We start from the raw sequence: 19,795 nt of genomic DNA on the forward strand, positions 1-19,795 counted from the left end.
GGGATAAGATGTGTTTTTTTCTGTTTTATCGTCTAGCGCTAGCCGCACCGGTTCGGGAGGATCCTATCGGGCCCTATAGGTGAGCTGTGATCCAAATAACTATTATCATCCTAGGATCAGAATAGTGTTATTCTATATAATAAATCACGAGTGGACATGGCGCCAAGCGATGTCGGTATCCCGCCCGCACATTTCCACGTGATTTGTGCATATATTATACGGTGAGCATGTGTATTCATTTCTCTGGACCATATCCAACCTGTATAGCTTTCGTATTTTGTCTGACAGGTCAGCTCTGTTGCATGCAAAGAAACGAGACGCATTGAATCACTCATTTGTTGCAACAGCTACTTGCACCACGCTCCCCTCCGTCTCTTTAATCATTTCGGCCTTGTTGCTTCGGCTATCCAACCATTCTGCTCGGCGCTCGTTCTCGCTCTCTCTTGCAACCATCCCCGTTGCAGGTCAGAACCATGGTTCATCCATGTCCTAGGGAAGCTCTCCACCACATTCATCTCATGTCATCTCCAACCAAGTCGCCTCGCTCTCTCTCATCCGTTGCCCGTAGTGCAAAGCCGAGCATGTGGTCTGGTTCATTTCAGGCAGTAGTAAACCCGGGGAGGCATTTCTACGGCTGTGATTGTCATGGTGTAGTAAGTTCATCATCTACTATTCCATATATCGTTTGCACTCTGTCCGACTAACGCAAATGAGGATGCAGACTTTGGAAGCGGAAGAACAAGTATATACAGTACTTGAGTGCTAGATGGAGTCACCTAACATAGCAAACATCCGGCTTGCTTGGAAATGCTTATGCTGCCCAACCCTTCTTCATCAGTTCTCCTTGTTCATTTCTCACTGCGTGCCGCAGGCCACCACAATGTGTTCATCCAAGTCCCAGTACTGCATGTATCTGCATATATCATACGTACGCAGCAGGCTGCCCTATCAACAATACATGTCCATCATTTGTGAGCATGAAGCATTAGGAACTTACTCAGCAGACGATATTCAGTAGCCGAACACTGGACGACGCTTGATCCAGCGGCCGACCTCCACCTGCAATAATGCTCGGCAGGGAGGGCATTGATCCCACCTACAATAATGCTCGGCCAGCCGACATGCGATGGGAATCAATACACCCAGCTACCATGCAAAACATCAAAGCACCCAGCAAGCCATTAATGTGTCATCAACGCAACGGCCTTTTCCATCGCCGGGGACGTGCACGTGGCTCGTGTATTCATACGAATGTAGGAGTAAATGACGCCCTGGGTCACACGGCATGGCGTACAAAATGCGATGTATTCATGAAGCTGGTAATTAACTTGTCAAGTATTTGCGAATTTAGATACATTATAACCGAGCACTTTCCCTGCCCTCTCAGGCCATTATCATTTCTATACGTTGGATCGTCACTTCTAGAGTTTTTTTGGCCGTCCGATCTGCCCTTAATCCCACCTAAATCACGCGCGTACAGGCGCTTCCCTCTCGGACCGCTGCCCCAGTGGCTTTTTTGGCCATCTGACATTCAATTGGGCCTACTGGCTTAATGGGCCTGTACAAGGATCCTGTCGAACGTGAAACCCTAAAACAAGGACAGCCATAGCGTCGCGTCACGCCGCCTCACGACCACCGTGGGGTCTCGGCGGATTGCAACAGCGACTGCGCTGGATTTACACCGACACGGCGGACAGCGCCTCCCTGGTCCGTTCAGTCGCAAGGACGTCGTTCGGTTGCACGGACGGCGAGCGATGCAGCTGGATGGGGCACGGAAGCGAGCAGCAACGTGGAGCAGTAACAGATCGTGGCTGCGGGCGACGCGGCCGACACGCCGTCGTCCTGTCTTCCGTGAGCGGATCCAGCGTGCGGAACCAGCGGACGCGCGATGCGGGCGCTCGATCCTCGGGATGCGGCGTGGAGTCTCCGGCGCTCTCGCTGCTCCCGGCCACACCAGCGCCTCCGCGCGGGATGCGACGGAGTCTCCGGTGCTCTCCCTGCTCGCTGCTCTGTCGCTTCGCCCATCGTGCAGCTGCCCCGCGCTCCACTCCCTCCAACAGCGCGTAGCACTACCCTCTCCTATAAACGCTCTGCCACCTCCTTGCCTACCCTCCTCCATTGGCCACAAGCGCCCCCCCCCCTGCCGTTTTCCTGGCATGTCCACACACCTAAGCCCTTCCACGCTTCACGCCCACGGTGCCGGAGACACGCTAACCTGGTATGTGTACGATAGCGGCATACAAAATTCTGAATTTTTTGTAATTTACAATATTCAGGTTTGTTCATCTTGTATAATTGTTCCCATGTTCAATACCAATGTCTGCTATTTTCTACAGTGTACATATTTTGCTCTCGGTTCTAAGCTATCCAAGGCAATGGACTTTTTCCGACCATGTTTCAGAAAGAAGGTACATATAATTGCAAATCTTACTACACAGTGCAAACGAGTGTATTGGAACAAGGTCTTAGATATGGAGTAAGCAGATTCCTGAAATAATGAGTTTTCTGAACCATAAAAATGTACGAACACGAATCGGTCTTTTTCCTCTTTTCCTTTCCCTGCAGCAGGCGGTGGCAGAGATTGGCATTTGCCGGTGGCGACAACAAGGAGGAGGCAACTTCAATGATGACGTATGGTAGCTGCTGCGGCGGTGTGTGTGAGGGGAATGAGGCCACGACGACGGATCCAACATGATAAGTTCCTTCTCAGCCCCTCCCTTGTCTGCTAGCACCACCGCACCCTTCTCCGCTTGTAGGTTCCCCTTGCTTCTATAGGTCAACTGGTTTTCTGTCCTGTTGATTGATTTGGTTAGCTTTAGCTAGCTCTGTTCATGCCATTAATACCGAGTGAGACTCTTACCAGTGGTGATATGTTTATTTGATTTAGCAGGGCTTGGTGATGATGGCCTTCTTCAGGATGCGTCAACCTCTGATGTTGATGGTCAAGAAGGCAACGACCACATGACAACAATGCGAACAAGTGAACCAGAGGCTCCTATTGCGGACGCTACAAGAATGGCTTTAGTAAATCTGAAACAGCCATTTACGCATTATTATCTATTCATATTTCTATTATCTATTATATTTTTAGTTGTGTGAGTGCTCAATGGCTGCTTGCCCACTGTATACTGTAGGAGGGTGATAATGCAAGTACATCCTTGTGATAGCTAATTAGGCATAAACCCATGTCCATGCAATACAAATTGTTTGCTTTGGTAAGACCCTGGTAATATTTACAAGTACAAAATTAAGCCTGACTTTGTTTCTGTTCTTCCCAGTGCTATCATTTATCAACTGTTTAAATCATTCAAAAGAAGGCAAAAACCATTGGCCTAGAAGGAATCAGAATTAATAGAATATACATGGTTCATGAATCATGATAAGAGGGAATTATTGATCAGACATGGCTCCTGTTACTGTTAGTTTTGAGCAACAACTGAAAAAAAGGGATAGCTAAATGCAAATGTCAGTTCTGTCTAATTCCTTGTATTAGCACGACGTTGCTTCTGTAATGAAAGAATTTATTTAATACTATATAAGTAGACTTTTATTCTAAACCATGTAATGTATCACATTGCTCTCAATGCCAGCTTTTGGAGAGGAGATGGGCATGGATGATCTTAATGATTTTTGAGACATGGTAAATCCCAACCCATCTCTTGCCTTTGTCGTTCCTGATCTGGCAACCTCTTTAATTAAATCCCAACCCAATACTACTTGGTTTGGTGGTTATTTGCTATTTATAATTAAATTATGTCAACGTGGTCTCTCTCTTCTACATGGATTCCATTTCCCTTTTTTTATTAATGAAAAGAAAAAGGGGGTACCGTAAAGAAAAGCTCCTGGACCAGCATTTGTATTTTTTTTCCTTCTTATGAAGTACATTGGAATGTCATTATTTGTATTGTCAGTTGTGCCAGTGGAGACTTGAAAATATATGAATATATTTGTCCTCTCTTTCTTTAAGGTTGTCTGTTGCAGAATATGTGATAATGGAGGTTTGCATTCATGGAGCTATCTTATTTATTAGTGTACTTTAGACTGTTGTCAGTTTATTGAATGGTGATAGCATTTTCAGTTACACAAGGAGCACTTCAGCCTTGCAGATGCAGGACTGAGATGCTACTATTTTTCTGCCAGAACTATGCCATGTAACTAAGATACATTTTTTTGTCATTTTACTGAAAAGTATATAACTGGTGTCGCTGATGTATCATATAGTAGTGTTTTTTGTCCCCTGTCTTCTCTTTAATACCAATGACATTTTTCAATCTGTCAGCTATATTTTGCATGCATCAAGTTTCAGTTGTTATTGATTAACTACTATATTCTTTGTTGCAAAATTTCTAGCACTTCCACAAACATGTATAGTCATGATCTGTGGAGGAACTAGGATAGTCGTTTCAGACCTTTTTAGCATTCTCTGTTGGTCCACAATACACAAGCTATTATTATGGTACACTTCTAATGCCTCTCCTACTGTAGTTACTTCGTAGAATATCATTGCACAGCCAAATTTAGGTGCTTCTGGAGAAAGAATACTCTGGCTTGATGCTTACATTCTCACTTATGTAAAGTTTTTCTATAAGTGAGAGTATAAGCATCAAGCCAGAGTAACTATAGTTTTATTTGAATTCAGAACTATGTATTTCGTCACAAATCTGCCAGGAAATTGTCTTCCCATAACACCTATTTAATATTGCTTCTTGGTCAATTTACTCCTAAGGATCAATGAAGGTAAATTCATATGGATAAATGGGTGAGACAACATGCGACATGAAGGTTTGTGTTGGGGTCCATGTGCAATGCAAACAAATAAGTCCAAGAACAAGGCCAATGAAGACGTGGTGGAACTTATAGTCTGCTCTCGCTCATTTCGAAATAAACAAGAACTCTATGTTTTACATAAATTTCTAACCCTATCATACTACATTTAAAATGGACGGGTGTGGCAACGCGCGCCGTCAATGATCAGTAGCCTATAATAAGTAGGCATCGCGACGCGCCGGTGGATGGACTAGATTACGGCAGCGCGTGGCTGCATGTCCCAGAAATTCACGTCCTATATGGAAAATCCATCCTACCACCCGGTGGTAATTACCCCATATGTCTCATATACTACCATGTGGTACTATATATACTACTATATCATTTTTAAATATATTCATATACTATATCTAAAATATTTCAAAGCAAGTTACATGAAAAAATTACATATGAACCCATAGTTTTTGTTATATTTGTGAAATATATACATATTTGTACTAAAAAAGAGCATACTCAAAACATGGTATATACTATCTAAAAATTAGTATATATACCACCTAATCATTGTTATATACTACATACTACACATACATACTCTCAATTTTGACAAATACTACATACAACATACAAAACGCAAGTGGTGGTAACTACCACTACTTGTAGGAAACATTTGTTATATATATATATATATATATATGAAAGTTGCGCCTCGTTCATAGCTTTTCAACGGTGTATCATACGCCTCGTTTCGACAAACGGCTCAAAAACTGGAGCGAAAACAGTACCAAAAATTTGAAAAAATTTGAAAAACAAAATTCCGCGATTTAGTAAATTTGAAAGTGCTCTTAAACCGTAAGGAATTAGAGAAACATTTATATATAAAAAAGATGCGCCTCGACGATATATATCCAACGGCGTATCATTTGCTTCATTCCGACAAGCGGTTTAGAGAAAAAAAACGCGAAAAAACGCTTGCTGCCACTCGTCATCCGCCGCACCATTTTCAAAACTGCTCTTAAACCGTGTGGAATCTCGAAAATTGTTCAACATGTCGAAGTTGCGCCTAATCCATAGCTTTTCAACGGTATATTATACGCCTCATTCCAATAAACGGTTAAAAAATTAGAGCGAAAAACAATACCGAAGAAAATAACGCGTGCAGTTTTTTCCGACGAGAAGTTCACTAGTATATATTACAGTGCTCGTCGTCAAGAAGATGCAGTGCACTTACGTTCAGCGTGCAGTGCGGAAGTGCATGTCATTCTTTGAACCAAGTGTGCTGCAGTACTCACACAAGTGAACTTCTCGTCAGAAAAATTGCACTCGTTGTTTTTTCGGTATTGTTTTCGCTCTAATTTTTTAACCGTTTATCGGAATGAGGCGTGTAATATAGCGTTGAAAAGCTATGGATTAGGTGCAACTTCGACTTGTTGAACACTTTTCGAGATTCCACACGGTTTAAGAGAAGTTTTGAAAATGGTGCGGCCCATGACGAGTGGCAGCAAGCGTTTTTTCGCGATTTCTTCTAAAGCGCTCGTCGGAATGAAGCAAATGACACACCGTTGGAAAGATATCGTCGAGGCGCATATTTTTCATATCTATTATTTTCTCTAATTCATTACGGTTTAAGAGTAGTTTCAAATTTACTAAATCGTGGAATTCTGTTTTTCAAATTTTTTTGAATTTTTGCTACTGTTTTGGCTCCAGTTTTTGAACGATTTGCCGAAACAAGGCGTATGATACGCCTTTGGAAAGCTACGGACGAGGCGCAACTTTCATATGTTGAAATGTTTTTGAGATTCCTTACGGTTTTTAGTTAATTTTAAAAATCGTGCGGCTGATGACGGGAGGTAGCGGCCGTTTTTCGTGAAATTTTTACAAATCGGTTGTCGAAATGATTCAAATGATATGCCGTTGGAAAGATATCACTGAGGCGCAACTTTTTCATGTAGAACACTCTCTCTGATTCCTTACGGTTTTAAAACAATTTTGATTTTAACGAAATGCAGACACTGTTTTTTCGCGACCCAAAATCATCGTATGTAGTGCATCAGACAGAAACCGGCACTGCTTCGGACTAAAAACCGCACTTCATCGGACGGGCAAGTGAGTTGCCCTCCTTTGTCAGACGTAAATTTTCTCACACAAGTTTTTATGAGTTTTTGTCGTCTTTTTCTACTTTTTTAATGAACGAGGGCGGACCGCAAAGACGAGGGCAAGTGACCCGTGACATAAATCAAAGTGAACCACATTACTATTCTATCGTTTCGGTAACATTCTTTTCACATTTTTATCTTGGGCGCAAGTGAACAGTATCACTCTCGAAAATGAACCACATTCAAGGACCAAGCGCACTGCATGTGTTTGACGGAATCGACTGAGTTTTGAAACACACACACACATCGTGCACTGCATGTGTTTTTCACGGCACCGAAATCATCGTGTGTACTTCATCAGACAGATGAACGCACTGCTTCATACTGAAAACCGCACAGCATGGGACAGGCAAAAGAATTGCATGATTCTTTTTTGTCGGGCAAAATTTTTCTCAGACGAGAAACTGGATCACACTGCATATCGGGGCATAAGTGAACGGCAACACTATCGAGAAATGAGCCACATTAGTTTTTTTGTCGTTTCTGTAACATTTTTCTGCACTTCACGAGATGAACTAACATCATACACTGCTTCTGACGGAAAACCGCACTGCATTAGATGGGCAAACAAACTACATGTTTTCTTTTGTTTTTTTATTTCTAAAAATTTATGAACGAGAGTGGACCGCAGAGACAAGGGCAAGCGAACCACTACACGAATTGAAGGGAGCTGCAAAACTCTAATGCTCCTTGTTTATCCAGAGTGCAAACACATGCATTAAAATCCTGAAGAGAGACAAAATCACACAAGAAACAAGTAGGGCATGGAAGCAACAAAATCTGAAGGGAGACCGAGATCCCTGCAAGACGCGTCCACAACATCATGCGCAGGGGAGCCATTTTTGCCAGCGATCACTGTATCTTAATTCTACAGTCAAAGAGCCAGACTCAGCATGCCTTATTCTGCAAAACCAAAATCTGAGCACATATATAAGAAGAAAATAGATATACGAACTAGCACGAAACAAAAAGTGTGGCAGGGCATATTTTTTCTTAACTTTATATGCAAAAACTCTTTGTATTTTTTTTCACCCCTTGTTCTCCGTGAACTTCAATTTCCAGACAACCAGAACTTGGTTGATCGAACCAATGGATCGACGGGATCTTGCAAACGGCAACTGCACCGACATCGGAAACGTCCAGGCGAACAGCGTTCGCACCGTGGAGGTGGGTTGGGGAAGACGACGTCTGCGGGATCCGGGAGCTTGAAGAACAAGAATGGCCATCGAAGGGGTGGGCTGCGATGGTGGTCCGAGGGTCGCGCATGGACGCGCTCGTTCCACCGGCGCACAGGACGAACCAGGCGGCGACTAGCGGGAGGATCATGGGGAGTTAACCGAAGGAAGAGGGCGAGAGAAGGCTCACCGGAGGGGAGAAGTGCGGGTTTGACCAGAGGTAAGGGACGGGGAGAGCAACGACGGTTGGTGGTGGAGGCGTGAGGCGGCCGCAGGAACCGGCGGCACGCGTGGGGGCTCCGGGGAGGGCGCGTCACAGCGGGTGGATCAGGGCAGGTGGCGAGATGGTGGGGGCCTCCTGGGAGGGGGCGCGGCGGCGGGGGCCTTCGGGTAGGGGGGTGCGGCAGGGGTCTCCAGGGAAAGGGTGCGGCGGCGTGGGGGGTCCGGGGAGGGCGCGGTGACGGGGATCTCGGGAGGGGGCTCGGCGGCGGGGATCCAGGGGTGCGAACGGTTGCACGGTGGAGTCGGGGGACGTGGGGATAAGATGTGTTTTTTTCTGTTTTATCGTCTAGCGCTAGCCGCACCGGTTCGGGAGGATCCTATCGGGCCCTATAGGTGAGCTGTGATCCAAATAACTATTATCATCCTAGGATCAGAATAGTGTTATTCTATATAATAAATCACGAGTGGACATGGCGCCAAGCGATGTCGGTATCCCGCCCGCACATTTCCACGTGATTTGTGCATATATTATACGGTGAGCATGTGTATTCATTTCTCTGGACCATATCCAACCTGTATAGCTTTCGTATTTTGTCTGACAGGTCAGCTCTGTTGCATGCAAAGAAACGAGACGCATTGAATCACTCATTTGTTGCAACAGCTACTTGCACCACGCTCCCCTCCGTCTCTTTAATCATTTCGGCCTTGTTGCTTCGGCTATCCAACCATTCTGCTCGGCGCTCGTTCTCGCTCTCTCTTGCAACCATCCCCGTTGCAGGTCAGAACCATGGTTCATCCATGTCCTAGGGAAGCTCTCCACCACATTCATCTCATGTCATCTCCAACCAAGTCGCCTCGCTCTCTCTCATCCGTTGCCCGTAGTGCAAAGCCGAGCATGTGGTCTGGTTCATTTCAGGCAGTAGTAAACCCGGGGAGGCATTTCTACGGCTGTGATTGTCATGGTGTAGTAAGTTCATCATCTACTATTCCATATATCGTTTGCACTCTGTCCGACTAACGCAAATGAGGATGCAGACTTTGGAAGCGGAAGAACAAGTATATACAGTACTTGAGTGCTAGATGGAGTCACCTAACATAGCAAACATCCGGCTTGCTTGGAAATGCTTATGCTGCCCAACCCTTCTTCATCAGTTCTCCTTGTTCATTTCTCACTGCGTGCCGCAGGCCACCACAATGTGTTCATCCAAGTCCCAGTACTGCATGTATCTGCATATATCATACGTACGCAGCAGGCTGCCCTATCAACAATACATGTCCATCATTTGTGAGCATGAAGCATTAGGAACTTACTCAGCAGACGATATTCAGTAGCCGAACACTGGACGACGCTTGATCCAGCGGCCGACCTCCACCTGCAATAATGCTCGGCAGGGAGGGCATTGATCCCACCTACAATAATGCTCGGCCAGCCGACATGCGATGGGAATCAATACACCCAGCTACCATGCAAAACATCAAAGCACCCAGCAAGCCATTAATGTGTCATCAACGCAACGGCCTTTTCCATCGCCGGGGACGTGCACGTGGCTCGTGTATTCATACGAATGTAGGAGTAAATGACGCCCTGGGTCACACGGCATGGCGTACAAAATGCGATGTATTCATGAAGCTGGTAATTAACTTGTCAAGTATTTGCGAATTTAGATACATTATAACCGAGCACTTTCCCTGCCCTCTCAGGCCATTATCATTTCTATACGTTGGATCGTCACTTCTAGAGTTTTTTTGGCCGTCCGATCTGCCCTTAATCCCACCTAAATCACGCGCGTACAGGCGCTTCCCTCTCGGACCGCTGCCCCAGTGGCTTTTTTGGCCATCTGACATTCAATTGGGCCTACTGGCTTAATGGGCCTGTACAAGGATCCTGTCGAACGTGAAACCCTAAAACAAGGACAGCCATAGCGTCGCGTCACGCCGCCTCACGACCACCGTGGGGTCTCGGCGGATTGCAACAGCGACTGCGCTGGATTTACACCGACACGGCGGACAGCGCCTCCCTGGTCCGTTCAGTCGCAAGGACGTCGTTCGGTTGCACGGACGGCGAGCGATGCAGCTGGATGGGGCACGGAAGCGAGCAGCAACGTGGAGCAGTAACAGATCGTGGCTGCGGGCGACGCGGCCGACACGCCGTCGTCCTGTCTTCCGTGAGCGGATCCAGCGTGCGGAACCAGCGGACGCGCGATGCGGGCGCTCGATCCTCGGGATGCGGCGTGGAGTCTCCGGCGCTCTCGCTGCTCCCGGCCACACCAGCGCCTCCGCGCGGGATGCGACGGAGTCTCCGGTGCTCTCCCTGCTCGCTGCTATGTCGCTTCGCCCATCGTGCAGCTGCCCCGCGCTCCACTCCCTCCAACAGCGCGTAGCACTACCCTCTCCTATAAACGCTCTGCCACCTCCTTGCCTACCCTCCTCCATTGGCCACAAGCGCCCCCCCCCTGCCGTTTTCCTGGCATGTCCACACACCTAAGCCCTTCCACGCTTCACGCCCACGGTGCCGGAGACACGCTAACCTGGTATGTGTACGATAGCGGCATACAAAATTCTGAATTTTTTGTAATTTACAATATTCATGTTTGTTCATCTTGTATAATTGTTCCCATGTTCAATACCAATGTCTGCTATTTTCTACAGTGTACATATTTTGCTCTCGGTTCTAAGCTATCCAAGGCAATGGACTTTTTCCGACCATGTTTCAGAAAGAAGGTACATATAATTGCAAATCTTACTACACAGTGCAAACGAGTGTATTGGAACAAGGTCTTAGATATGGAGTAAGCAGATTCCTGAAATAATGAGTTTTCTGAACCATAAAAATGTACGAACATGAATCGGTCTTTTTCCTCTTTTCCTTTCCCTGCAGCAGGCGGTGGCAGAGATTGGCATTTGCCGGTGGCGACAACAAGGAGGAGGCAACTTCAATGATGACGTATGGTAGCTGCTGCGGCGGTGTGTGTGAGGGGAATGAGGCCACGACGACGGATCCAACATGATAAGTTCCTTCTCAGCCCCTCCCTTGTCTGCTAGCACCACCGCACCCTTCTCCGCTTGTAGGTTCCCCTTGCTTCTATAGGTCAACTGGTTTTCTGTCCTGTTGATTGATTTGGTTAGCTTTAGCTAGCTCTGTTCATGCCATTAATACCGAGTGAGACTCTTACCAGTGGTGATATGTTTATTTGATTTAGCAGGGCTTGGTGATGATGGCCTTCTTCAGGATGCGTCAACCTCTGATGTTGATGGTCAAGAAGGCAACGACCACATGACAACAATGCGAACAAGTGAACCAGAGGCTCCTATTGCGGACGCTACAAGAATGGCTTTAGTAAATCTGAAACAGCCATTTACGCATTATTATCTATTCATATTTCTATTATCTATTATATTTTTAGTTGTGTGAGTGCTCAATGGCTGCTTGCCCACTGTATACTGTAGGAGGGTGATAATGCAAGTACATCCTTGTGATAGCTAATTAGGCATAAACCCATGTCCATGCAATACAAATTGTTTGCTTTGGTAAGACCCTGGTAATATTTACAAGTACAAAATTAAGCCTGACTTTGTTTCTGTTCTTCCCAGTGCTATCATTTATCAACTGTTTAAATCATTCAAAAGAAGGCAAAAACCATTGGCCTAGAAGGAATCAGAATTAATAGAATATACATGGTTCATGAATCATGATAAGAGGGAATTATTGATCAGACATGGCTCCTGTTACTGTTAGTTTTGAGCAACAACTGAAAAAAAGGGATAGCTAAATGCAAATGTCAGTTCTGTCTAATTCCTTGTATTAGCACGACGTTGCTTCTGTAATGAAAGAATTTATTTAATACTATATAAGTAGACTTTTATTCTAAACCATGTAATGTATCACATTGCTCTCAATGCCAGCTTTTGGAGAGGAGATGGGCATGGATGATCTTAATGATTTTTGAGACATGGTAAATCCCAACCCATCTCTTGCCTTTGTCGTTCCTGATCTGGCAACCTCTTTAATTAAATCCCAACCCAATACTACTTGGTTTGGTGGTTATTTGCTATTTATAATTAAATTCTGTCAACGTGGTCTCTCTCTTCTACATGGATTCCATTTCCCTTTTTTTATTAATGAAAAGAAAAAGGGGGTACCGTAAAGAAAAGCTCCTGGACCAGCATTTGTATTTTTTTTCCTTCTTATGAAGTACATTGGAATGTCATTATTTGTATTGTCAGTTGTGCCAGTGGAGACTTGAAAATATATGAATATATTTGTCCTCTCTTTCTTTAAGGTTGTCTGTTGCAGAATATGTGATAATGGAGGTTTGCATTCATGGAGCTATCTTATTTATTAGTGTACTTTAGACTGTTGTCAGTTTATTGAATGGTGATAGCATTTTCAGTTACACAAGGAGCACTTCAGCCTTGCAGATGTAGGACTGAGATGCTACTATTTTTCTGCCAGAACTATGCCATGTAACTAAGATACATTTTTTTGTCATTTTACTGAAAAGTATATAACTGGTGTCGCTGATGTATCATATAGTAGTGTTTTTTGTCCCCTGTCTTCTCTTTAATACCAATGACATTTTTCAATCTGTCAGCTATATTTTGCATGCATCAAGTTTCAGTTGTTATTGATTAACTACTATATTCTTTGTTGCAAAATTTCTAGCACTTCCACAAACATGTATAGTCATGATCTGTGGAGGAACTAGGATAGTCGTTTCAGACCTTTTTAGCATTCTCTGTTGGTCCACAATACACAAGCTATTATTATGGTACACTTCTAATGCCTCTCCTACTGTAGTTACTTCGTAGAATATCATTGCACAGCCAAATTTAGGTGCTTCTGGAGAAAGAATACTCTGGCTTGATGCTTACATTCTCACTTATGTAAAGTTTTTCTATAAGTGAGAGTATAAGCATCAAGCCAGAGTAACTATAGTTTTATTTGAATTCAGAACTATGTATTTCGTCACAAATCTGCCAGGAAATTGTCTTCCCATAACACCTATTTAATATTGCTTCTTGGTCAATTTACTCCTAAGGATCAATGAAGGTAAATTCATATGGATAAATGGGTGAGACAACATGCGACATGAAGGTTTGTGTTGGGGTCCATGTGCAATGCAAACAAATAAGTCCAAGAACAAGGCCAATGAAGACGTGGTGGAACTTATAGTCTGCTCTCGCTCATTTCGAAATAAACAAGAACTCTATGTTTTACATAAATTTCTAACCCTATCATACTACATTTAAAATGGACGGGTGTGGCAACGCGCGCCGTCAATGATCAGTAGCCTATAATAAGTAGGCATCGCGACGCGCCGGTGGATGGACTAGATTACGGCAGCGCGTGGCTGCATGTCCCAGAAATTCACGTCCTATATGGAAAATCCATCCTACCACCCGGTGGTAATTACCCCATATGTCTCATATACTACCATGTGGTACTATATATACTACTATATCATTTTTAAATATATTCATATACTATATCTAAAATATTTCAAAGCAAGTTACATGAAAAAATTACATATGAACCCATAGTTTTTGTTATATTTGTGAAATATATACATATTTGTACTAAAAAAGAGCATACTCAAAACATGGTATATACTATCTAAAAATTAGTATATATACCACCTAATCATTGTTATATACTACATACTACACATACATACTCTCAATTTTGACAAATACTACATACAACATACAAAACGCAAGTGGTGGTAACTACCACTACTTGTAGGAAACATTTGTTATATATATATATATATATATATGAAAGTTGCGCCTCGTTCATAGCTTTTCAACGGTGTATCATACGCCTCGTTTCGACAAACGGCTCAAAAACTGGAGCGAAAACAGTACCAAAAATTTGAAAAAATTTGAAAAACAAAATTCCGCGATTTAGTAAATTTGAAAGTGCTCTTAAACCGTAAGGAATTAGAGAAACATTTATATATAAAAAAGATGCGCCTCGACGATATATATCCAACGGCGTATCATTTGCTTCATTCCGACAAGCGGTTTAGAGAAAAAAAACGCGAAAAAACGCTTGCTGCCACTCGTCATCCGCCGCACCATTTTCAAAACTGCTCTTAAACCGTGTGGAATCTCGAAAAGTGTTCAACATGTCGAAGTTGCGCCTAATCCATAGCTTTTCAACGGTATATTATACGCCTCATTCCAATAAACGGTTAAAAAATTAGAGCGAAAAACAATACCGAAGAAAATAACGCGTGCAGTTTTTTCCGACGAGAAGTTCACTAGTATATATTACAGTGCTCGTCGTCAAGAAGATGCAGTGCACTTACGTTCAGCGTGCAGTGCGGAAGTGCATGTCATTCTTTGAACCAAGTGTGCTGCAGTACTCACACAAGTGAACTTCTCGTCAGAAAAATTGCACTCGTTGTTTTTTCGGTATTGTTTTCGCTCTAATTTTTTAACCGTTTATCGGAATGAGGCGTGTAATATAGCATTGAAAAGCTATGGATTAGGTGCAACTTCGACTTGTTGAACACTTTTCGAGATTCCACACGGTTTAAGAGAAGTTTTGAAAATGGTGCGGCCCATGACGAGTGGCAGCAAGCGTTTTTTCGCGATTTCTTCTAAAGCGCTCGTCGGAATGAAGCAAATGACACACCGTTGGAAAGATATCGTCGAGGCTCATATTTTTCATATCTATTATTTTCTCTAATTCATTACGGTTTAAGAGTAGTTTCAAATTTACTAAATCGTGGAATTCTGTTTTTCAAATTTTTTTGAATTTTTGCTACTGTTTTGGCTCCAGTTTTTGAACGATTTGCCGAAACAAGGCGTATGATACGCCTTTGGAAAGCTACGGACGAGGCGCAACTTTCATATGTTGAAATGTTTTTGAGATTCCTTACGGTTTTTAGTTAATTTTAAAAATCGTGCGGCTGATGACGGGAGGTAGCGGCCGTTTTTCGTGAAATTTTTACAAATCGGTTGTCGAAATGATTCAAATGATATGCCGTTGGAAAGATATCACTGAGGCGCAACTTTTTCATGTAGAACACTCTCTCTGATTCCTTACGGTTTTAAAACAATTTTGATTTTAACGAAATGCAGACACTGTTTTTTCGCGACCCAAAATCATCGTATGTAGTGCATCAGACAGAAACCGGCACTGCTTCGGACTAAAAACCGCACTTCATCGGACGGGCAAGTGAGTTGCCCTCCTTTGTCAGACGTAAATTTTCTCACACAAGTTTTTATGAGTTTTTGTCGTCTTTTTCTACTTTTTTAATGAACGAGGGCGGACCGCAAAGACGAGGGCAAGTGACCCGTGACATAAATCAAAGTGAACCACATTACTATTCTATCGTTTCGGTAACATTCTTTTCACATTTTTATCTTGGGCGCAAGTGAACAGTATCACTCTCGAAAATGAACCACATTCAAGGACCAAGCGCACTGCATGTGTTTGACGGAATCGACTGAGTTTTGAAACACACACACACATCGTGCACTGCATGTGTTTTTCACGGCACCGAAATCATCGTGTGTACTTCATCAGACAGATGAACGCACTGCTTCATACTGAAAACCGCACAGCATGGGACAGGCAAAAGAATTGCATGATTCTTTTTTGTCGGGCAAAAATTTTCTCAGACGAGAAACTGGATCACACTGCATATCGGGGCATAAGTGAACGGCAACACTATCGAGAAATGAGCCACATTAGTTTTTTTGTCGTTTCTGTAACATTTTTCTGCACTTCACGAGATGAACTAACATCATACACTGCTTCTGACGGAAAACCGCACTGCATTAGATGGGCAAACAAACTACATGTTTTCTTTTGTTTTTTTATTTCTAAAAATTTATGAACGAGAGTGGACCGCAGAGACAAGGGCAAGCGAACCACTACACGAATTGAAGGGAGCTGCAAAACTCTAATGCTCCTTGTTTATCCAGAGTGCAAACACATACAAATTACAATGACAGGGGACTTAAGAGTATAAATCCACAATTTTTCCATGAAATGCAAGCCGGTCGCCAGTGCACTGCAAGTCCAACCCCCACATCACTACACTCAAAAAGAAGATACAACAAAAGAGAGACAGTGAGCTACAAAAACAAAGATATGGACCGCTAGCACCAGCTATACTGCATGCCTGCTAGGATCTAGCATTCCCGTGAAAACAATTCCAATGAAGAGAAAAAATGTGTACGCCAAGCGGTGGCATCTCGCAGGCGGATGCAAGCACATCATGTCTTCCTTCCCCTGGGAGCTCATGGCAGCGGGCTGGGAAAGGCCGAAGTCATGGATTGTCGCTGCCTTTGGCCACCCAGAAGCAAACCGCGATTCTGAACCGCATTGCTGCTGATGCCGAACGGCACGTAGCACGCCCGCGAGCAGCCACTAGGTGTGCTTTCCAATGAAGACGATGAGGAAAGGCGGCCGTGTCCGTTCCAATCTCTGCGTCAGTTGTTGAACACCTCGACGCTGAAGTCCAGGAGCTCCCCGGCGTGAGTGCTGGGCCGCGGTGGAGTTGGTTGTTGGTAGAACCACACACCTGCGAGCCTGAAAACTGCACACACGCACCATGCGAGCTGCATGCATCGAGTCGTCGGATTGCATTGGACCACGGAGTGGACTGTGGGCGTGGTGGAGTTGGTTGGCAGGCGTACTGCACGCAGATGCGCTCCGCACCACACGGGCGCGTCGAGTGAACTGCATGGGGGCAGGTGTGGAGATCTTCATCCTCTTCTTGCCTGCAGGAGATTAACGATCAGCCGAACAACAAGCAGTCGTCACTCAAAGTAAAGCATATAAATGTTTCTGAAACTTTCTTGTGCTTTTCTTTAGCATTCATATTGCAGAAACAAATATTTTTTTGCACTTCTAACTTGTTAAACCACTTCTAAAATTGTTTTCTAGAGAAAATGGTGTGACAGCAACACTACAAGGTAGGGTGCCCCTCACGTAGGCCTGGGCGTTCGGTCTAACGGGACCAATCGGTTCGGTTTTCCGGGTAATACAGAATTTCGGTTTCTTTAAACTGCAGACCGATCGGTCCTTTCAAAATTAAGTAACCAATATTTTTCGGAACCGATAATTCGGTTCGGCCATCGGTTTTGATCGAGCAAAACCGAAGTACACGCATATGAACTAATTTTACAAGACTATACACAAAGTCAACCTGAATGCGTATGACTAAATTATCAGTAAAGAAAGCTGAGCAAAATATATTTTTAGTTTTATCAGTGTTCATGCAAGCAAGCTCACGACGATCAAAACCTCCGACGCCCTTATATTGCCAACTTCAGTAAGATAATACTCTGCCACTTCAACATACATAGGAATTTAGGGGGTTGAGATAAGGGAGAGCAAATATCCAGCATTATGGCTTATTATACCCATGGAACCTGCACTATCTATGACAGATCAGAATTTTGATCACGACCCTACCATCATATGCTTGCAGTACTATCCACATTTGGTTTTACAACAATCTTTAGAGATATACAACCGGTCTTGTTAGAGAAACTGAAGGGAGACGGTGAAGGGGGATTCATTCAGTGGAGCACCTGCACGAGGGAGGAGACGGCGGTGCTGTCCCCGTAGTAGTCGCCCGGTTCGAGGTTGAGGTAGGCGGTGGCGCCGCGGGCGCGCTCGCCGGCTCCTCGGCGGTAGGCTCGGGATGACTGCAGTTCTGTGCAGCTCGTCCGTAGAATTAGAGGGAAGAACTAACAAAGTGAACATCACTAAAGATTGCACGACACTAAAAAATTAGGCACTACAACAGTTTTCATAGCAATCAAACAGATTCTGAAATTGCAAAGGGATTTACCACTATCATGGATGTAGCATCTTTAGTACCAGTCGCCTCCTCGTGGGCTGCACGTAGATGGGCACCACATTACAAACCCACGCCCGCGTGCTGGACGACCACACTGATGGAACTGCTCACCATACTGAAAAATGCATTACCTTGCCAACAGAGAATGAACTCGTCGTCACGACGTCACACGCACCTCGATGGATGTTGGCTGGGGAAGGGAGCAGAGGAGAAGGGTACTCGGTTGTGTCCACTGCCATACGCGCTGCTGCTCGTGGTTGTTGGGAGTGGGGGTGATGCACCTGCACGGCCACGCGCGCCAAACCGCATCGCGTGCCCCGGCGCACTTGAAGCCCGGGACGCCTGGCCTGCAACAGGGAGGGAGGACTGCAACAGGAGGTGGCGTGCCTGGCGCTGGGGATCCGGCAGGACCCGTTGGTAGCTGGGCTCTGCGGTAGCTGGCGTCCCCGCGCAGGAGGAGGGGCGAGCTCCAGGCCATGGCCGCACTAGCCCCGGGATCCCCTCGCACGCCCACGGCCACGGTGGTGGTGCTGCTCCACTGCGCCGGTGGAGATTGTGTGGCTGGCGATGGGGATGTCGCCGGATCCGTTGGTACCTGGGCTGGGCGGCAGCGGCGGGATGGGGCTGGGCTCCAGCAGCGCGGGGCGGGGCTCCGGCGGCGCGTGGCGAGACGGGGCTCCAGCGGCGCGTGGTGGGGTGGGGATCCGGCGGCTCGAGGAGGAAGGAGGCAGGAGGAGGATTGGGGCTGCGGGGTTCTGTGCGGGAGGAGGTCGGAGGGGATTGGGTGTGTTTTGAGCGATGGGTAGGGTGTTAGCAGAATAAGCCCCGGATGTGCAGAATAAATTCTTAAGGGTGTTATCATAATAAATCAACCCTAATGTAAGCGAGAGCGCATTCTTCTTAGCGTGCGCTCCGGCCGCTTAGGCGCGTGGGTCGCGCGGAGAAGGCTGCGCTCCACCGCAATACTAATTAAGGGTAACGAGGTTTGTAAAAAAGTAACGCAATTAATTTTTTTACCATTCGATGTATCCCGCCTCTGCGGTGACTATATATTGGTAGTAACAGGAATAGTAGGGATGGTAATGGACGATGATTGTTTACGAGGCACTTACTAATCATTGGTTGAAGACCTAAGCGTAAAACCTTGCTAGCATGTAGTAATGGATTACTACGCTATGATGGAGTCAATGGTAAACCTAGAAAAACCATGGTAGTAATGCATTACTACAAGAGCTTTCTTCGTTGAAAAGAAAACACTTGAATGTAGTAACGGATTACTACGGTATGGAGTCAATGGTTAGCCCAGTAAAATTAGGGTAGTAATGCATTACTACTTCTACAGGTCCAATTACTAGACGGTAAACCTAGTAAAACTAGGATAGTATTGCATTACTACTTGGGCAAGTCCAATTACTAGATGGTAACATCATTACTACTGCAAGCCCAATTTACTGGATGGTAGAAATTAACGGCTGGGCTGAGCTGTTTTACGATTGTCAATTACACTGGACTAGGGGTAGGCATGCATGGGATCGTTAACTTGCGCGTGGATCATAACTCGTTACTACTGATTTTTTTCCCAGAGGAAATGAGCCTGGTTAAGCGCGCGGGCCTGGTCGTAAGTTCATTATGGTAGCTTTTATGACCG

The 19,795-nt window shown here is 44.9% G+C and overlaps 3 protein-coding genes across 17 annotated transcripts; 2 read left to right on the forward strand and 1 right to left on the reverse strand.

The window, feature by feature from the left end:
* Positions 1-1,579: 1,579 nt before the first annotated feature.
* LOC123065213 (uncharacterized) lies at positions 1,580-4,208 on the forward strand. 3 transcript variants are annotated; one of them, XR_006430926.1, is made up of 4 exons: positions 1,580-2,218; positions 2,337-2,408; positions 2,566-3,215; positions 3,591-3,746. XR_006430926.1 is itself a non-coding variant. In XM_044488560.1 (3 exons), exons 1-3 carry the CDS (start codon positions 1,755-1,757, stop codon positions 2,693-2,695), a joined length of 663 nt encoding a protein of 220 aa, XP_044344495.1. In that variant the 5' UTR covers positions 1,580-1,754; the 3' UTR covers positions 2,696-4,208. The 3 variants fall into 3 exon arrangements, 2 of the variants coding, with proteins under 2 accessions (XP_044344495.1, XP_044344494.1); XM_044488560.1 differs by having other exon boundaries at positions 2,569-4,208; XM_044488559.1 differs by having other exon boundaries at positions 2,566-4,207.
* Positions 4,209-10,213: 6,005 nt separating this feature from the next.
* On the forward strand, positions 10,214-12,594 carry LOC123069336 (uncharacterized). 2 transcript variants are annotated; one of them, XR_006432461.1, is made up of 3 exons: positions 10,214-10,851; positions 10,970-11,041; positions 11,202-12,594. XR_006432461.1 is itself a non-coding variant. In XM_044492167.1 (3 exons), exons 1-3 carry the CDS (start codon positions 10,523-10,525, stop codon positions 11,326-11,328), a joined length of 531 nt encoding a protein of 176 aa, XP_044348102.1. In that variant the 5' UTR covers positions 10,214-10,522; the 3' UTR covers positions 11,329-12,594. The 2 variants fall into 2 exon arrangements, 1 of the variants encoding a protein (XP_044348102.1); XM_044492167.1 differs by having other exon boundaries at positions 11,199-12,594.
* A 3,702-nt stretch (positions 12,595-16,296) lies between these two features.
* Positions 16,297-18,967, reverse strand: LOC123069337 (uncharacterized). Of its 12 annotated transcripts, none has more exons than XR_006432465.1 (4): positions 18,323-18,967; positions 18,139-18,250; positions 17,876-18,000; positions 16,297-17,059 (listed from the first exon to the last, which is right to left on the reverse strand). XR_006432465.1 is itself a non-coding variant. In XM_044492169.1 (4 exons), exons 1-4 carry the CDS (start codon positions 18,384-18,386, stop codon positions 17,045-17,047), a joined length of 285 nt encoding a protein of 94 aa, XP_044348104.1. In that variant the 5' UTR covers positions 18,387-18,966; the 3' UTR covers positions 16,297-17,044. The 12 variants fall into 12 exon arrangements, 2 of the variants coding, with proteins under 2 accessions (XP_044348104.1, XP_044348103.1); XR_006432470.1 differs by having other exon boundaries at positions 17,876-18,034; XR_006432468.1 differs by having other exon boundaries at positions 17,876-18,052.
* Positions 18,968-19,795: the final 828 nt, after the last annotated feature.

Source organism: Triticum aestivum, chromosome 3B, assembly GCF_018294505.1.
Source record: "Triticum aestivum cultivar Chinese Spring chromosome 3B, IWGSC CS RefSeq v2.1, whole genome shotgun sequence".
In the NCBI taxonomy this organism is placed as follows: Eukaryota; Viridiplantae; Streptophyta; class Magnoliopsida; order Poales; family Poaceae; genus Triticum; species Triticum aestivum.